General features: G+C 41.8%; 1 protein-coding gene across 1 annotated transcript; it reads left to right on the forward strand.

Moving 5' to 3' along the window:
• Nucleotides 1-15,086: 15,086 nt before the first annotated feature.
• Nucleotides 15,087-16,393, forward strand: LOC108533183 (glyceraldehyde-3-phosphate dehydrogenase). The gene has a single exon (XM_017877610.1). It carries the CDS (start codon nucleotides 15,157-15,159, stop codon nucleotides 16,162-16,164), a length of 1,008 nt encoding a protein of 335 aa, XP_017733099.1. The 5' UTR covers nucleotides 15,087-15,156; the 3' UTR covers nucleotides 16,165-16,393.
• The last annotated feature ends 324 nt before the right edge of the window (nucleotides 16,394-16,717 follow it).

A 16,717-nucleotide genomic window follows, 5' to 3' on the forward strand; every position in this document is an offset into this window, starting at 1 on the left:
GAAGTGTTGAACCAAACACCAGGCACTGCTCAGGGGCTGTAGGAACTGAGAGAGCTGAGTTCAAGCTCTCTAAGTTCTCTTTGCAGAGAATCCCCTGCACCGAATTTGCTTGTGATCTCGGGCAAATCACTCCCATTCTGTGGCCTCAACTTCTTTATCTGTCGATGAGGCTGCTGAGCTGGCTGAGCTGTGAGCCTTCCAGCTCTGACACACACCCTGGGTGGCAACGAGGCCAAGGTCCTGGCCCCATGCTCTCTCCCTGGCCTGCCTCACTCTCCCCAGCCGGGAGGAACATCCTGAACAGCGTTAAGAATAATAAACACGGGCTGATAAACATCAATAGGCCCTCCTGGTGCCAAAAGGAAAAGAGGGAAGACTATGCGTTGCTGGCGGGAGCGTCCCTGGACCACGGAGCTGCTGCCAGCTCCTTAATCATCTGGAGACAGCCAGCCGGCTCCCCGAGCCCCGCCCTGGGCCCAGGGCAGGCAAAGGCCAGGCCGGGCCCTGGGGAAGCCAGCCACTAGGTCCTCAGCCACAGCTAGCCACAGATGCCCCACCCCCTCCATGCCAGGGCCTGTCTTTGTATGGGGACGTTATGTTACTGCCTTGCTTGTAACTGTCAGTGGCTCACCGTTGCCCACAAGGCAGAGCAGAGCCCACAGAGGCTTGGAGGCACTAAGGGCTTCGACTCTGGCCTCAGCCTTGCTCGCCAGCCTCATGGCTCACCTGTTTCTAGATTACAGCTGTGGAGAGTCTGCCACTTCCTACCAGGCTCTATTCCTCTGATATTTTTCACAGACTGCTCCCTACTGGGGAAGGGCCTGGTGCCCCTGGCAACCCTATGTTGACACCCATTTCGGGCACCAGGGCCCTGTAGAGTTAGTATTTTTGGCTCAGGGTGCTCAATATTCTAATTCTTTGGTTCCTTGTCTGACTGTCTCAAGGATGAACTCTTGAGAGAGACCTGTTCCTGGAGAAGTAAGATATGTTGCTGCTCAGAGCTTGAACTCGAACCAGATGGTCTGGGTTCAAAACCTGTTTTGGCACTTTGCTATGTGGCCTTGGGCAAATTACTTAACCTCTCTGTGCCTCAGTTTCCAGTAAAATAAAGATAATATGAATAATATAATAATACCTATCTTACACAGTGGCTGTCAGGCTTACAAGGGCTAATACATGCAGCGTGCTTAGAAGAGTGCCAGGGACCCAGCAATGCTCTCTGAATGGTAGCCATTATTATTTATCTCTGTGCACCATATGCTACCAGCGCCTGGTGCAGAGCAGGCTTCAGCTGCATTTGTGGAATGACTAAATGATGGTCAGACTCATGGCTAGAGAAAGGACCATAGGCCTGGCTCCCCCATGGAGTCCTGGCTGCTGTGGTTATGTGATGAATATCTGCTGAGTGCTCAGCTGTGGTGGCCAACAGCGTGGCCACAGGACAGGCCCCCACTGACGGCAGGGCTGCATTTTCTCCAATAGGACAAGGGCATCATTTCACAGGCAGCCAGTGGGTATTAGTGAACTTGTGGACTTCTGGGTACCTAGGCCTTGCCAGGGGTGCTGATAAACTCACTGGTCAGTGGCTCTGGGTGCTGAGTCATGTAATGCTTGGAGTCAGCAGTGGCTGGGGGAGGGAGGGTGGCCAAGGCAGGAAATGGCCTGCTGTGGCCAGGGTGGGCTGCCCCTATGACCTCTGGGGCCTCAGAGGCTCTTCCCAGAGCAGGCAACCTGGCTCATTCATGAAACCGCACGTCCAAGGGAATCGCCATTCCCAGGGACGCTCAGCCCTCTGCTTTCCAGCCTTCCCGCGTCCCTGGGGAAGCTGTGTCTCTCTGCTTTGGTCCAATTTTCCATGTAGGTCATGTGATAGGAGACATGGTTCGGGAACTTCATGCATTTCTAGAATTCTTAACTCTATTTTCAGATGTCCGCTCCCCTGTGCATACCCCCTACCCCCATCCCAAACATACCCTTTTATTATGAGTAATATCCTCCTTCCCAATGAAGAATAAGAATATTAGTAGATTCATGAATCAGATTTTGAGAATTATCCCTTAATCTGAGAAGATGTTTCTACTAGATTTTGGTTAACACTTGCCTGAGGGGTCTTTGTGGGAAATGTACACCACTTGGAAGGCAAATATACTGGAAAGAATTTGAATACTCTGCTGTTGGTTGGGGGTCATCTATTGTCTGGTTACTCATAGCAAGGGGTGCAAGGGGCTGCCCTGACCTGCCTATCAGAGAACTCAGGGTGACCCTGCTACAGGCTGTCTCAGGGAAAGTCATGTCCACAGCTTTGCGCATCTGTAGACTGCAGCAATCTGCAGCAGTGTCAGCTCTGGACATCCCATTCCTAGTAGTTTATAGGTGGTGATGAGTCTGGGGCAAATGGCACTGAAAAATTCTGTTACACAGTCAGTGACTAGAGATGGTGGGGCATGGGGGGCAGGACCTTAGCCTATAGACCAGGAGAAGGAAAAGCAGCTGGGGAGACTGGGGTTCTAGGAGGAGGCAGGACCAGTGTCCTGAGGTAGGGAAGGTGGGGCAAGGAAGGAGGTGGGAATTTAGGTGTGCGCTCATCACTGCAACTGTGGACAAAGATCACACCTTTGTGGAAATCAGAAATAGATACCCCCTCTGGCTGGGTATAGCCCTGAGCTAGCACAAAGCTTGCTGGGTGCTATCTGGGCTACTGGGACCATTATGCAATGAATGCATGACCTGTACAGCCTCACACTGCGGCCCTGAGCTCTAGAGCAGAAGTACTTTTGCATGTGTGTATGCTGGGGCTTCCAGATTAAAGACTGTGTCTCCTCTATGTCCTTCTACTCTTCTGTCTTGGGGAATTCTCCCCTGTAGGGCCATGATGTGAGGACTGTGAGGCTTGCAGGGAGGGGTCAGCTGCTGTAGCATTGGGCCTTATTAATGGGGTACTGGATGCAGCCAGGGTGCCCTCTTTCCCTCTGCTGAGGTGCCCTGGGGAAAGCTGATTAAGAGCCTGGCACAGTGTCAGTAGTGATTTACAGGCTGCCCAGAAGCTTCTGCCTTGAGAGCTAGGCTGCTGCATTATTCATAGTGGTAAACCATAAATCTGCTGCTGGAGCTGGCTGCTGGCTTGGCCATGGAGGATGAAGGCCGAGGGAAGGGTAGTGGGGGAAGAGCAGCGGCTGCCAGGACAGGAGAGGTGTTCGGCAGGCAGGATGGGCTCTGAACAGGAATCTAATGCTTGCTCTTTAGTTCTGGTGTATGGCCCCATGAATCATCTTGTCCACTCCCTTGCATTTCAGTGGTGAAATTCTAGGTCCTCCCTTGGTTACTCAGGTCCAGCAACCTTCCTCTTATCTAACCTGGCTACCTTTAATTGTGGCTGAAGGCCATAGTTCCTGCCAAAATGCCAGAGGAATTTCTTAACAGGACTTAGAAATATCAGATCACATTTCTTTAGAACAAATTATCTGCCTAAAGTCCTGCCATCTGGCAATGAGGGCCCCTATGAGCTAGTCTTAACTTTTTGCAGTGGTTACTTTACCTCACTCACTAATACCTGTGTGTGAGAAAATGCACTGCAAGATATAGCCATGGGTATGAGAAGAAACAGTGCAGGGGTTCTCAGACTTGAGTGTGCATCAGAATTGCCTGCAGGGCTTGTCAAAACACAGATTGCTGGGCCCCACCCCCAATGTTTCTGATTCAGCAGGTCTCAGGTGGAGTCTGAGAATTGGCATTTCTTTTTTTTTTTTTTTTTTTTGAGACGGAGTCTCGCTCTGTCGCCCAGGCTGGAGTGCAGTGGCTGGATCTCAGCTCACTGCAAGCTCCGCCTCTCGGGTTCACGCCATTCTCCTGCCTCAGCCTCCTGAGTAGCTGGGACTACAGGCGCCCACCACCTCGCCCGGCTAGTTTTTGTATTTTTTTTTAGTAGAGACGGGGTTTCACCGTGTTAGCCAGGATGGTCTCGATCTCCTGACCTCGTGATCCGCCCGTCTCGGCCTCCCAAAGTGCTGGGATTACAGGCTTGAGCCACCACGCCCGGCCAAGAATTGGCATTTCTAACAAGTTTCCAGGTGATACTGATGCTGCTGGTCCAGGGATCACACATTAAGAACCACTAACTTAGAGTAATTTAACCAAGCTTTGCTGTGCTAGCATCACCTAGTGAGGGCGAGAACTATCAGTAAAATATACAAATCATTAAATTCATTCATTTGTTCGATAAGCATTTATTAGAACCTACTAAGTGGCCCTGCTGTGCTCTGAGCTGTGAACACAGATATGAAGAGCCAGGCACTGGCTTTTCCAGGCAGCTCACAATTCAGTTGGGAAGAGGACACATGGGAAGGCATTTGCTGAGAGGTGAGTCAAGCAATTCAACAAATTCATCCCCTGTTTGGGGGTCTTTAAATGCCCTCATTCCTCACTGTTATGATCTAAAGTAAATAGAAAGGCATAGTCTTATGCTTTCTCTCCCAAAGCTGTCTGGAGAAACACCCAGAGATTTGATGGGCTGTGGGTTAGATAAGTCTGAAGGTACTGCTGCCCTGAAAAGGAGATGACCCTACAAGTTGGGAGGTTAAGAAGATTTCGTATTGGAGGTGAGACCTGAAAGATGGATTTGGGAAGGAGTATGAACCAGTAAACATGACTATCCATACTAGATTAACAATATTTTAAAAACCAAATAAATGTGGCCACCCACTTGTCTCCCATGTGTTATACTGAAAAACCTTTCCCCTGATCTTATTGGTCCCAGATTTTTAGTTTTTTACAGTTCCTCATTTGCACTTTCTTTTGGGACTTGCAGACAACAAACATGTTTGTCTCAAAGACTTAATCGTAAGTTCAAACAGACAGTAAAATGTGTCTGGGCAATATCTGAGCCTGGAGTGGTGGTGGAGGTAGTTAATGTGGAAAGGGATTTGTGACAGAGTGGAAATGGGTTGCAAGGAGCTATAATAGGGCATGGGGTGTCTGGCTGGGAAAGCGAAGTGGCTGTAGGATAAGGAGCAGGTTATTTGGATGCTACAGCAAAGGGCTCTGTTAACTCCCCTCAAGACTGCACTTAACTGTCTTCTCCCATCTTACTTCCCAGACAGAAATATTTTAAACTTTTTAAAGTGCTCGTTTGGTATTTGTAGCCATATTTGTAATCTAAATGGATGCACTGCTTTCTTTTTGTCCACCAATTTCAGACATTATTGACTTTATAACATGATAGATGAAAATTTAAGCTCATTTATGAACACTCTTCTGCATCTGTTCTCCTAAGATCATTATATCTCAATTCTTAGTTAAAATCATTTTCAGAGATTTCATTATTATGGCTATACATTTTGCTTAGCATTGACACAAATGGTATAGTCTGATTATACTTTAATTCTTGCACAACTTTTGGTTTTTCCTGGAGTTAATGATTGCTCCAGTTTTTCATTTGTTTACTTTCCTTTTAACATCTGATGAATTTCACAACCTTTCACAGTTTTGTAAAGCACCTTTTAATATAATTTTATGATTGGTTGAAACAAATAGTATAGTCTGATTATACTTTCATTCTTGGACAACTTTTAGTTTTTCCTGAAGTTAATGATTGCTTCAGTTTTTCATTTGTTTACTTGCCTTTTAACATCTGATTAATTTCACAACATTTCACAGCTTTGTAAAGTACCTTTTAATATAATTTTATGATTGGTTGACACAAATGGTATAGTCTGATTCAACCTATCACCACTTGTATTCTCTTCCCTCTGAAATCATGTCTTTTTGCACTCTGTGATCTACTGCTCCAACTGGACTCACTGCTGTATGGCTTCTGCACAGCCTCATCCTGCCTCTTCCTTTCACTAACATCCTGGCATTCCCTTTGACTCTCTCTTATGTGTATTCCGTGTTTCTTTGATCCCATGTACGTTTTCATCTTTCCTGTTTTACCCCTTGCTTTGGGGATGCACATCCTCCAATAGCTTCCTAAGAAATGGCACAACAGAGGGAAATGTCAGAAGACTCTGAATCCCTGAAAATGTCTTTATTCTACCCACAGTCTAGATGGAATATAGGTAGAGAATTGTAGGCTAAGAAGAGTTCACACTTAGAGTTTCCAGCTTTCATTGTTGCTGTTGAAAACTCCAGTTTCATTCTTGTTCTCAGTTCTTTGTTTGGGCCATCTTTTCTCTCAAAAAGCTTTTAGAATGTTTTCTTTATCCCTGGTGTTCTAAAATGTCATGATGATGGATCCTCATGTGAGGTTTTTCTTCCTTTCCTTCTTTCTTTTAATAGTTTCTTTTGTACCATTTTATTTCTTTACTCTGGAATGTCCAGATGTTGAAAATTGAGTCTTCTGAATTTATTCTTTAATTTTTGAATCTTCTATTATATTGTCTGCATCCTTGTCATTTTGCTCTACTTTATAACAAAAGTTACTTTCTTAACTTTATCTTTCAACTCTCCTATTAATTTTTTATCCATATGTTTAATTTTCAAAGGTTCTTCACTGTTGTCTGGTTGTTCTGTTTTTATAGATATGCTTTATATTTCATTGATGAAATTTTCTCTTTTATCTCCTTAAAATGTTAATTATATACATTTTGAGGCATTCCATTTATTTTATTTGGATGCTATAGCATCCAAATAAAAGAGAGCTCAGAAGAAACAAAGACAGCAAGAAAAGAAATTATGTTTTCACATGGAGGATTTCCCCAGATATCTGGAAATATTTGATTATCCATTTATATTTAGAAGTGAGGATGAAAAAAGTGAATCAAAAGCTGGGAAAGAAGGTAGGGCTTGTGAACAGGTAGTTGGATAGCTCAGAGTCTTGTTATGAACCTCCAACAGATCTATTCTTTAAGGTAATTTAATTTCCCTACCAAAAATTTTAAAAAAATTTAAATTATCCTCACTTATACCACACGGATGCTGCTAGTGTTCTGTAACTTTGTTGATTTGGTACATTAAAGATGGTCACTGAGCTTTTGGAATTCTCCTTTTAAATGGTGGAGTTATTTTCTCTCTTCCTCAAACTGGGTTGGCTTTGTGACTGCTTTACTAGTAGAATATGGTAGAAGTGATGTGATAATTGTTCTGAGACTAAGCCTTAAGAAGACATGGTAGCATCTACTTTTGGAATCTAATCCTCTAAGCCTTAATTTAATTTAATGGAATTAATTTAATGGAAGCTCCTACTTTTGAAATCCTTTTAACACCATGTCAGAGGTCTAGCTATCTTCCTAAAGAGGCCAAGTAGAGAGGTCAAGCATAAAGGAGGTGGCCCTGAGATTATGTGGAGAAAGAGGCCTAGCCATCCCAGCATCCCAACAGACTCTAGCCTTCAAGCAAGACCAACCAAAGCATCAGATATTTGAGTTGGTCATCTTAGATGTTCTAGCCCAGTTGATCCCTCAGATGATGATAGCACCCAGCCAACATTGCCTCATGTAGACATTAATGACATTTTGGTCAATTATGGACTGCATATATGACAGTGGTCCCACAAGATTATAACAGAGATGAAAAATTCCTAGCACCTAGTGACATTGTAGCCATCATAACGTTGTAGCACAATGCATTACTCATATGTTTGTGGTGATGCCGGTGTAAATTAACATATTATGCTGCCTGTCATATAAAAGCCTTGCACTTGCAATTATGTACAGTACATGATAACTTGATAATGATAGTAAAAAGCTTTGTTACTGGTTTATGTATTTAGTATACCATGCTTTGTATTGTTATTTTAGGGTTTACTCCTACTTACTTAAAAAAAAGTTAACAGTAAAACAGCCTCAAGCAGGTTCTTCAGGAGGTATTCCATAAGAAGGCATTGTTATCATAGGAGATGACAGCTCCGTGCCTTTTAGTGACCCTGAAGACCTCCTAGTGGGACAAAATGTGGAGGTGGAAGACAGTGATGTTGATAATCCTGACCCTGTGTAGGCCTAGGCCAATGTGTGTGTGTGTGTTTGTGTCTGCGTCTTAACAAAAAAGTTTAAAAGAAAAGAAGAAAATTAAATAGAAAAGCTTATAAGGCTATGAAGAAAAAATATTTTGTACAGCTGTCCAATGTGTTTTAAGCTAAGTGTTATTATAAAAGACTCAAAAGTTAAAACAATTTAAAAGTTTATAAAGTAAAAAAGTTACAGTAAACTAATTTATTATTAAAGGAAGAAAAATACTTTAAATAAATGTAGTGTAGCCTAAATGCACAGTGTTTATAAAGTCTACAGAAGCGTAATGTCCTAGGCCTACATATTCTCTCAACACTCACTCACTCACTCACCCACCCAGGACAACTTCCAGTCTTGCAAGCTCCACTCATAGTAAGTACCCTATACAGATGACTGCTTTTTATCTTTTATACTGTACCTTTTCTATGCTTAGATTTGTTTAGATACACAAATACTTAACCATTGTGTTCTAATTGCCAAGTGTTCAGTACAGTGATATGCTGTACAGGGTTGTAGCTAGGATCAGTAGGCCATACTGTACAGCCAAGGTGTGTAGCAGGGTCTACCATCTAGGTTTCTATAAGGTACACCCTATGATTCTCACAACAAAGTTGCCTGACACATTTTTCAGAGCTATCCCCATTGTTAAGTGGCATATGATTATATTTAGTTGGGTGCAGCCAATCTACAGAATTGTAAGCAATAAAACACTTGTTGTCTTAAGCTGTTGGATTTTGGGATGGTTGTTATGTATCAATAGATAACCAAAACAAGGGGGGATGAGAGCCTGGGGCTGCGTCACATGGTATAATCTGCAGATTTTCACTCAATACCCTGATTTTAGAATGGCTTCTTACTTCTGCTCTCTCTATACTTAGATTCAGGAGGGTCTGTGGTTTGAAAATTTATTGGCCCAAATTTAAGTACTGATTGACTTCAACATCCCATTTGTAGTGTTCAGGATCCCTACCTTGATATAGTTCAAGCCTAAAGTTTGGCACTGTGATGATCCGTAATTTCCTGGTTCAGTGTCTTGTCTCCAGCTAAGGAACATTTTTCATCAAGCCTCTCCTTTACTTCAGACATTTTCCTTCCCAATTTTTTCTCCACAGGACATTTGTATCTTTTGAGAAGTGGAATTAAAATTCTTTCTGCACAATGTCTTCTTAGGATTATTGCTACTCATGCAATTTCTCCAGCAGCTCTAATACAGACCTCTATCAGATAGTCTTTCTTGACTGCTAATGATTTTAATGAAGGCAGGGTTCCTAGTGTCAATTACAATTAATTAATTAAAATGAATCAATTTGAACTTTCAATTGGCTGTCTCTGATGTGGCCTCCAGGACCTTCTCTCTAAAAATCTATAACAACGTGGGAAGACATGACAATGTTTAACATCATTGAAAAGCAAGGCTGATGTACAACGTATGGTCAGATTATAGAAGGAATTTACTGAATGTGATACAGATAAAGCTGTATCACAAAACCAGAAATAAGTGACATTCTGATGCTCCTCTTGAAAGAAAGCAGAATACTTCTTTACTCCTGCTCTAGTTGCCCTAAGCCTCTCTGAGACCAAACTAATTTAAAAACTAGGAAGCTTTGTGCACATGTACCCTAGAACTTAAAGTATAATAATAATAATAAAAAAAAGCTAGGAAGCTGACCCACTATTGTGTGGGTGCTGCTTATTCTGCTTTTCCACTAGTGTTTCTATATTCATTTGGAGACTGCAACTGCTGGAAAACAACAGGGTAATATGGGGTGACCCCAAAGGGGTGTTTTGCATTTTAGGAAGTGTACGACCCTCATATAAAGCTCCATGCCTGTGGATGAGGACACACAGACCTGGTAGCAAGGCATGTGGGGAATCATAGGCACAATGTTTCAGGAAGTTTCAGGAGCAGGATAAGAATCCTCCATATGCTTACCTAGCTGGGATAGAAAGGAAAAAAAAAAAAAGACTCCACCACAGTACAGTAGCACTGTATTAAAAGAAAACCCAGAAACCAGCCCCTGGTAGTTGGGCTGAGACCTCTGTGGATACAGAGCCCGCAAAAGCTCTGTTGCTATAGATATAAGAAGGGGACTCTACTGATTACAAATGGGCAGTGGTGGAACCAAGGGAAATCTATATGTTTTGTCCATCGCTAAAACAGAGTCTTGGTGTGTTTCCTTTATTTTGAAAATGAATACAAAAGGAAAACATTCAACTTGGTTTATTAAAAAAAAGCAAAGGGCAAAGCATGAGAAGGAAACCTCATCTTGATGACTCAGAAGTGCAGAGAGTAACTATAAGACAATTTTAGAAAATTGTCTGGAACCCTCGCTAATTTGCAAAAAAAACAAAAACAAAAACAAAAAAACAAGTGATCTCTATGACGAATAACTAAGGAAAATCATAAGAAGGGAGAAGACCAAGATGTAGTAAGATGAGATAAAAAGATGACAAAGTGAGATGGAAAGGGAACTAGGAAAGATGTAAAAGTGTATCAAGTTACCTATTGTGATGTAATGAGTGGCCCTAAAATGTAGTGGCTTAAAACACAGCATTTTGTTTGCTCACAATTCCGTGGGAAAGAATTAGGACAGGGTCATTTGCAATTCTGCTCCCCATGGCCTTCTCCAAGGGGTGGTAGCAGTTGAGAACTGGGCTGTGGCTGGAATGTCTCAGATGGCTTCAAGTGCACATCTGGCACCTGGTAGCTAGAGAACTGTGGGACCACCTCTCTGTCATGTGACTTGAGTTTCTTTGTATGGCAGCTGGATCCCCCAAATGAAAAAGTAGAAAGTGCCAGATCCAGGATCAGAAGTCTTCTAAAACATTAGTTCCACTAATTCTATTGGTTAGATTAAGTCACAAGATCAGCCAAGATGAAAGGGAAGGGAAATCAGCTCCTGTCTTGGGAGGAGGTGCATGTGCATACAGCTTCAGGAGGAATTGTTGGCAGCCATCTTTGTGGTCAACGTACCTGGGGAATTGTAGGTTCAAAGAAGGATGAGAAAGAAACTAAAAGACTCACTATTCACACCAAAGGGTGTGAGGAGCAGAATTAACACTGTGGAAAACGGGAATAATGATGTGGAAGACAAACATGAGCAGTTTTCCCAGAAAGTATGAATGGATAGAGAGAGAAAACAACAAATGAGAGGATGGAGGACAGGGAACCAAGGTCATAGTGGGACTCCCTTTCTGTGTTTTTGGAATCCTCCATGTTAGGTGCTGTGGTGACAGAAACTGCCTTATACATAGAATCTGAAAAGGGCAGAATCACATTTTCTCAGGCTGCTAGCTAGGGTACCAGCACGTGAACTATGTCAGTCAATCAGGCACACCCATCCAGGACTCTGAAAAGGAAGTTTGTAGCACAGAGATGAAAGAACAAGGAAGAATTCATTTTGAGGTTGACAGCATGAAGTCCAGGCCAGCAAAAGCCACAGAGCAAGCTGCAGTAATGCTACAAGCCATGCCCCTAGCATTCAGTGGTATCATACCTAGAGTCTTCACTAAATGTGTTCTGTGTGTAACATGGCTGTCACTCTGGCTGCTGCTGAGCCTCATATTGTACTGCTCATTTTCTAAGCCTGAGTCTTGATCTTATTGATATTTTTGTAAGATTCCCAATATCCTTTTAATAAATTATTTCATGACAAAGACAGCCAGAGTTAATTTGTGTTGCTTGGAAGTAAGATCCCTGACTAGTGCAAGCACCTGAACAAAGAATGCAGTTGGTCTTTTGTTTCTGCAGGTTCAACCAACTGTGGATCAAAAATAATTCAAAAAAAAAAAAAACAAAAAAACCAATACAACAATAAAAATAACACAAGATAACAACTAATTTACATAGCATTTACATTGTATTATGTATTATAAGTAATTTAGAGATTATTTAAAGCATACTGGAGGATACGCATAGGCTATACGCAAGTACTACACCATTGTATATAAGAGACTTGAGCGTCTGCCAATTTCAGTATCTGGGGGGAGTGTTCTGGAACCAATCCCTACAGATACTGAGGATAACAGTAGCAGGTATTGTTGTTGGGGGAAAACCAGGATAACTGGAACAAAGACAGTGATCAGTCAAAACAATTCCTTTTAATTTCTTAGAAGCCAAAAGGAATCCAAGTATGTGTTCAGAAATGTTTTACTGTATTATAGACAATTTAATAAAAGGAGATCTCATCTAGACAAATTATAAAAGTAATTCTATTAAATAGGATATTAACTCATAAGATAAAATTATATAATCATAAAATTCTAAAAGGATATAACAATATTTACTAGGATAAAATATTCTATAGGAATTAAGAAGTGAAAAAATAGATTATCTACAAGTTAAAATGACTTCAGACTTCTGATCTGCAACACTAATTGCCAATAGAAAGTATAGCAATATTTCCAGTTTTTAGTTTTGCAGGTAAGAGTCTGTGATCCACATTTTTTCTTTTAAAAAATTACTGGAAGATGTTCAGCATGGAACTGAGTTAATGACTGTCACACAAGTCTTCTTTCTGAAGATTGTTTTAGCTATTCTAGGGCCTGTGCCTTCCATACAAACTTTAGAATAAGCTTGTCTATGTCTACAAAAAAATCTTGCTGGATTTTGATAGGAACTGCATTAAATCTAGAAAGCAATTTGAATAAAACTGCTATCTTTACTATGTTGAGTCATAACATGAGCATGAACATGCTATGTTTTTCCATTTATTTAGGTTTTCTTTGATTTCTTTGAGCAATATTTTATAATTTTTAGCATATAAACCCTTAATTACACATTCATAATTTTTATCATACATACTTTGGTAAATGTTTGCCTATTTTTTTGAGTGATTGTGAATGACACTATGATTTACATTTTCGTTTCTATATGTTCATTGTTATTTTATAGAAATGCAATGAATTTTTTTGTTGATACTATATCCTGTAACCTTCCTAAACTCACATATTATTATAGTTTTTTTGTACATTCCATGCAATTTTCATATAGACAGTCATGTTATCTGCAAGTAGAGACCATTTTATTTCTTAATTATAAGTGCTTTATTCCTTTTCCTTGCCTTATTGCAGGAGCTAGGACTTGCAGTACTATGCTGAACACAAGCGGTGAGAGTACATTCTTGCCTTGTTCCTGATCTGAGGGAAGAAGTACTCACTCATTTACCATTAAGTGTTATGGTAATACTGTGATTAGCTATAGGTTTTTCAATAGATGCTTTTTATCAAGTTGAGGTAATTTATTTCTATTCCTAATTTGCTGAGAGTTTTATCCTGAGTGCGTGTTTGATTTTGTCAAATGCTTTATCATGGACCTAAATGTAAAACATAAAAGCATAAAACTTTTAGAAAAAAATAGAAGACAATCTTGGGATCTGGGGCTAAGAAAAGAGTTCTTAAATTTGACACCAAATCACATCCATACAGCAGATAAAATGATAAATCTTATCTTTTCAAACTTAAAAGCTTTTTCTCTGTGAGAACCCATGAGAAGAGAAGAAATCGACAAGCTACAGACTGGGAGAAAATATTTGCAAACTACATATTTGACAAATACTAGTATCTAGAGTATGCAAAGAACTCTCAAAACTCAACAGTAAAAAAAAAAAAAAAAAAAAAAACCAATTAGAAAATGAGGAAAAGGCATAAACAGACATTTCACATGAAGAGAATACATAGATGGCAGATAAGCACATGAAATAATATTCAACATCATTAGTTGCTTAGTTTTTATTTATTTATTTTGAGACGGAGTCTCGCTCTGTCGCCCAGGCTGGAGTGCAGTGGCACGATCTCGGCTCACTGCAAGCTCCACCTCCCAGGTTCAGGCCATTCTCCTGCCTCAGCCTTCCGAGTAGCTGGGACTACAGGTGCCCGCCACCATGCCTGGCTAATTTTTTTGTATTTTTAGTAGAGACGGGGTTTCACCGTGTTAGCCAGGATGGTGTCGATCTCCTGACCTCGTGATCCGCCCTCCTTGGCCTCCCAAAGTGCTGGAATTACAGGCGTGAGCCACCGCACCTGGCCAACATCATTAGTTGCTTCATTGATAGTAGCCCCAAATTGGAAATAATCCCCATGTCCTCAACTGGTGAGTGGTTAAACAAACTGTGGTACCTCCATATGTGGAATACCACTCAGCAGTGAAATTGAACCAACTACTGATACAACAACGTAGATGAATTGCCAGGAAGTATGATGAGTGAAAAATGCCAATCCTAAAAGGTTACTACTGTATGATTTCTTGTATATAATTTTCTTGAAATGACAAAATTATAGAAATGGAGAACAGATAGGTGGCTGGCAGGGGTCAGGGACAGGGTAAAGGGGGTAAAGGGGTGGGAGATAGATATGGCTGTAGAAGAGCCACTTGAAGGGCCCTTGTGATGATGGACTTGTATCTTTACTGTGGTGGTGAATATAACAATCTATTTATGTGCTAAAATTCTATAGAGTTAAAATACACACACACACAAATGAATACAAGAACTGGGAAAATCTTAATAAGATAAGTGAATTAGATCAAGTTAATAACAAGGTTATGACTATAGTTTTTTAAGATACAAGTTTGTGTGAAACTGGTTAAAGGGTACCTGGGGTCTCTTTGTACATGTTCTTACAACTGCATGTACATTTGCAGGTATTTCAAAATAAAAAGGGCAATTAAAAACGAAACATTCGAACATTTACAAATAATAAAATCAAAAGCTAGACAAAGATGCCCACCATAACCACTATTAGTTGATTTTGTTATAGAGGTTTTAGCTAATGCAATTATTTAAGAAGCAAGTAACTAAGAAATAGGAAATGAAATGATTATGATTTGTATATAATAATTTTTTTTACCTTGAACATTCTAGGGAAGTTGCAGAAGAGAGTTTATAAGGGAATCAGTTATGAATTCAGTCAATGAAGTCAAGAGTTTTCTTATAAAATAGCAATAGCTAGTTAGGGGGAAAGATTTCCTTGGCATGAACTATTGAAAACTGTGCAAGACCCATAGGAAAAAATCTTTTATAGTTTTGCTGAAAGACGTAAAAGAGGACTTGAATGAATGGAGGAACCTACTCCTCATTGGGAAGATTCAATATGTAAAAGTGTCATCTCACTGCAAATTAATTGATACCTTTAATAAAACTCAGATAGGCTCTCTGCTCCTCCTGTTCGAGAGTCAGCCGCATCTTCTTTTGCATCGCCAGCGCATCCCTGAGACACCATGGGGAAGGTGAAGGTCGGAGTCAACGGATTTGGTCGTATTGGGCGCCTGGTCACCAGGGCTGCTTTTAACTCTGGTAAAGTGGATATTGTTGCCATCAATGACCCCTTCATTGATCTCAACTACATGGTTTACATGTTCCAGTACGATTCCACCCACGGCAAGTTCCATGGCACCGTGAAGGCTGAGAACGGGAAGCTTGTCATCAATGGAAGCCCCATCACCATCTTCCAGGAGCGAGATCCCTCCAAAATCAAGTGGGGCGATGCTGGCGCTGAGTACGTCGTGGAGTCCACTGGCGTCTTCACCACCACGGAGAAGGCTGGGGCTCATTTGCAGGGGGGAGCCAAAAGAGTCATCATCTCCGCCCCCTCTGCGGACGCCCCCATGTTCGTCATGGGTGTGAACCATGAGAAGTACGACAACAGCCTCAAGATCGTCAGCAACGCCTCCTGCACCACCAACTGCTTAGCACCCCTGGCCAAGGTCATCCATGACAACTTTGGTATCGTGGAAGGACTCATGACCACAGTCCATGCCATCACTGCCACCCAGAAGACTGTGGATGGCCCCTCCGGGAAACTGTGGCGTGATGGCCGCGGTGCTCTCCAGAACATCATCCCTGCCTCTACTGGCGCTGCCAAGGCTGTGGGCAAGGTCATCCCTGAGCTGAACGGGAAGCTCACTGGCATGGCCTTCCGTGTCCCCACTGCCAACGTGTCAGTGGTGGACCTGACCTGCCGTCTGGAAAAACCTGCCAAATATGATGACATCAAGAAGGTGGTGAAGCAGGCGTCGGAGGGCCCCCTCAAGGGCATCCTGGGCTACACTGAGCACCAGGTGGTCTCCTCCGACTTCAACAGCGACACCCACTCTTCCACCTTCGACGCTGGGGCTGGCATTGCCCTCAACGACCACTTCGTCAAGCTCATTTCCTGGTATGACAACGAATTTGGCTACAGCAACAGGGTGGTGGACCTCATGGCCCACATGGCCTCCAAGGAGTAAGACCCCTGGACCACCAGCCCCAGCGAGAGCACAAGAGGAAGAGAGAGGCCCTCACTGCTGGGGAGTCCCTGCCACACTCAGTCCCCCGCCACACTGAATCTCCCCTCACAGTTTCCATGTAGACCCCTTGAAGAGGGGAGGGGCCTAGGGAGCCCCACTTTGTCGTGTACCATCAATAAAATCCCCTGTGCTCAGCCAAAAAAAAAAAAAAAAAAAAAAAAAAAAAAAANAGGATGGGAAAAGTAATAGAATTGCTAAATATATTCAATAACTCTTCCTTTGAAAAAAGCAATAAAACAAACAAATTATTTCTTATAATGTTCACCATAATAAATCACAGAAGAAACAAAGTGTAAGAAAAAATACATCTGTAATTTTATTCTTATGGTAGGAATGAGATACGTGTACAATTTTTTTCCTATTAATTTGTTCAGTTGAGCCCTCTTCTATACCAGGTGGTTTTAATTTCTCTAGCTTTGTAATATGTTTAATTAGCATGGTAGTTAAACTTTAAGCTTGAAAGTAATGAGTCCTGGGTTCAAATATAGACTCC

Source organism: Rhinopithecus bieti, unplaced genomic scaffold, assembly GCF_001698545.2.
Source record: "Rhinopithecus bieti isolate Rb0 unplaced genomic scaffold, ASM169854v2 scaffold_10706, whole genome shotgun sequence".
NCBI lineage: Eukaryota > Metazoa > Chordata > Mammalia > Primates > Cercopithecidae > Rhinopithecus > Rhinopithecus bieti.

Coding starts and splice junctions, on each gene's coding strand:
- LOC108533183 (XM_017877610.1), top strand. CDS start 15,157: ATGGGGAAGGTGAAGGTCGGAGTCAACGGATTTGGTCGTATTGGGCGC.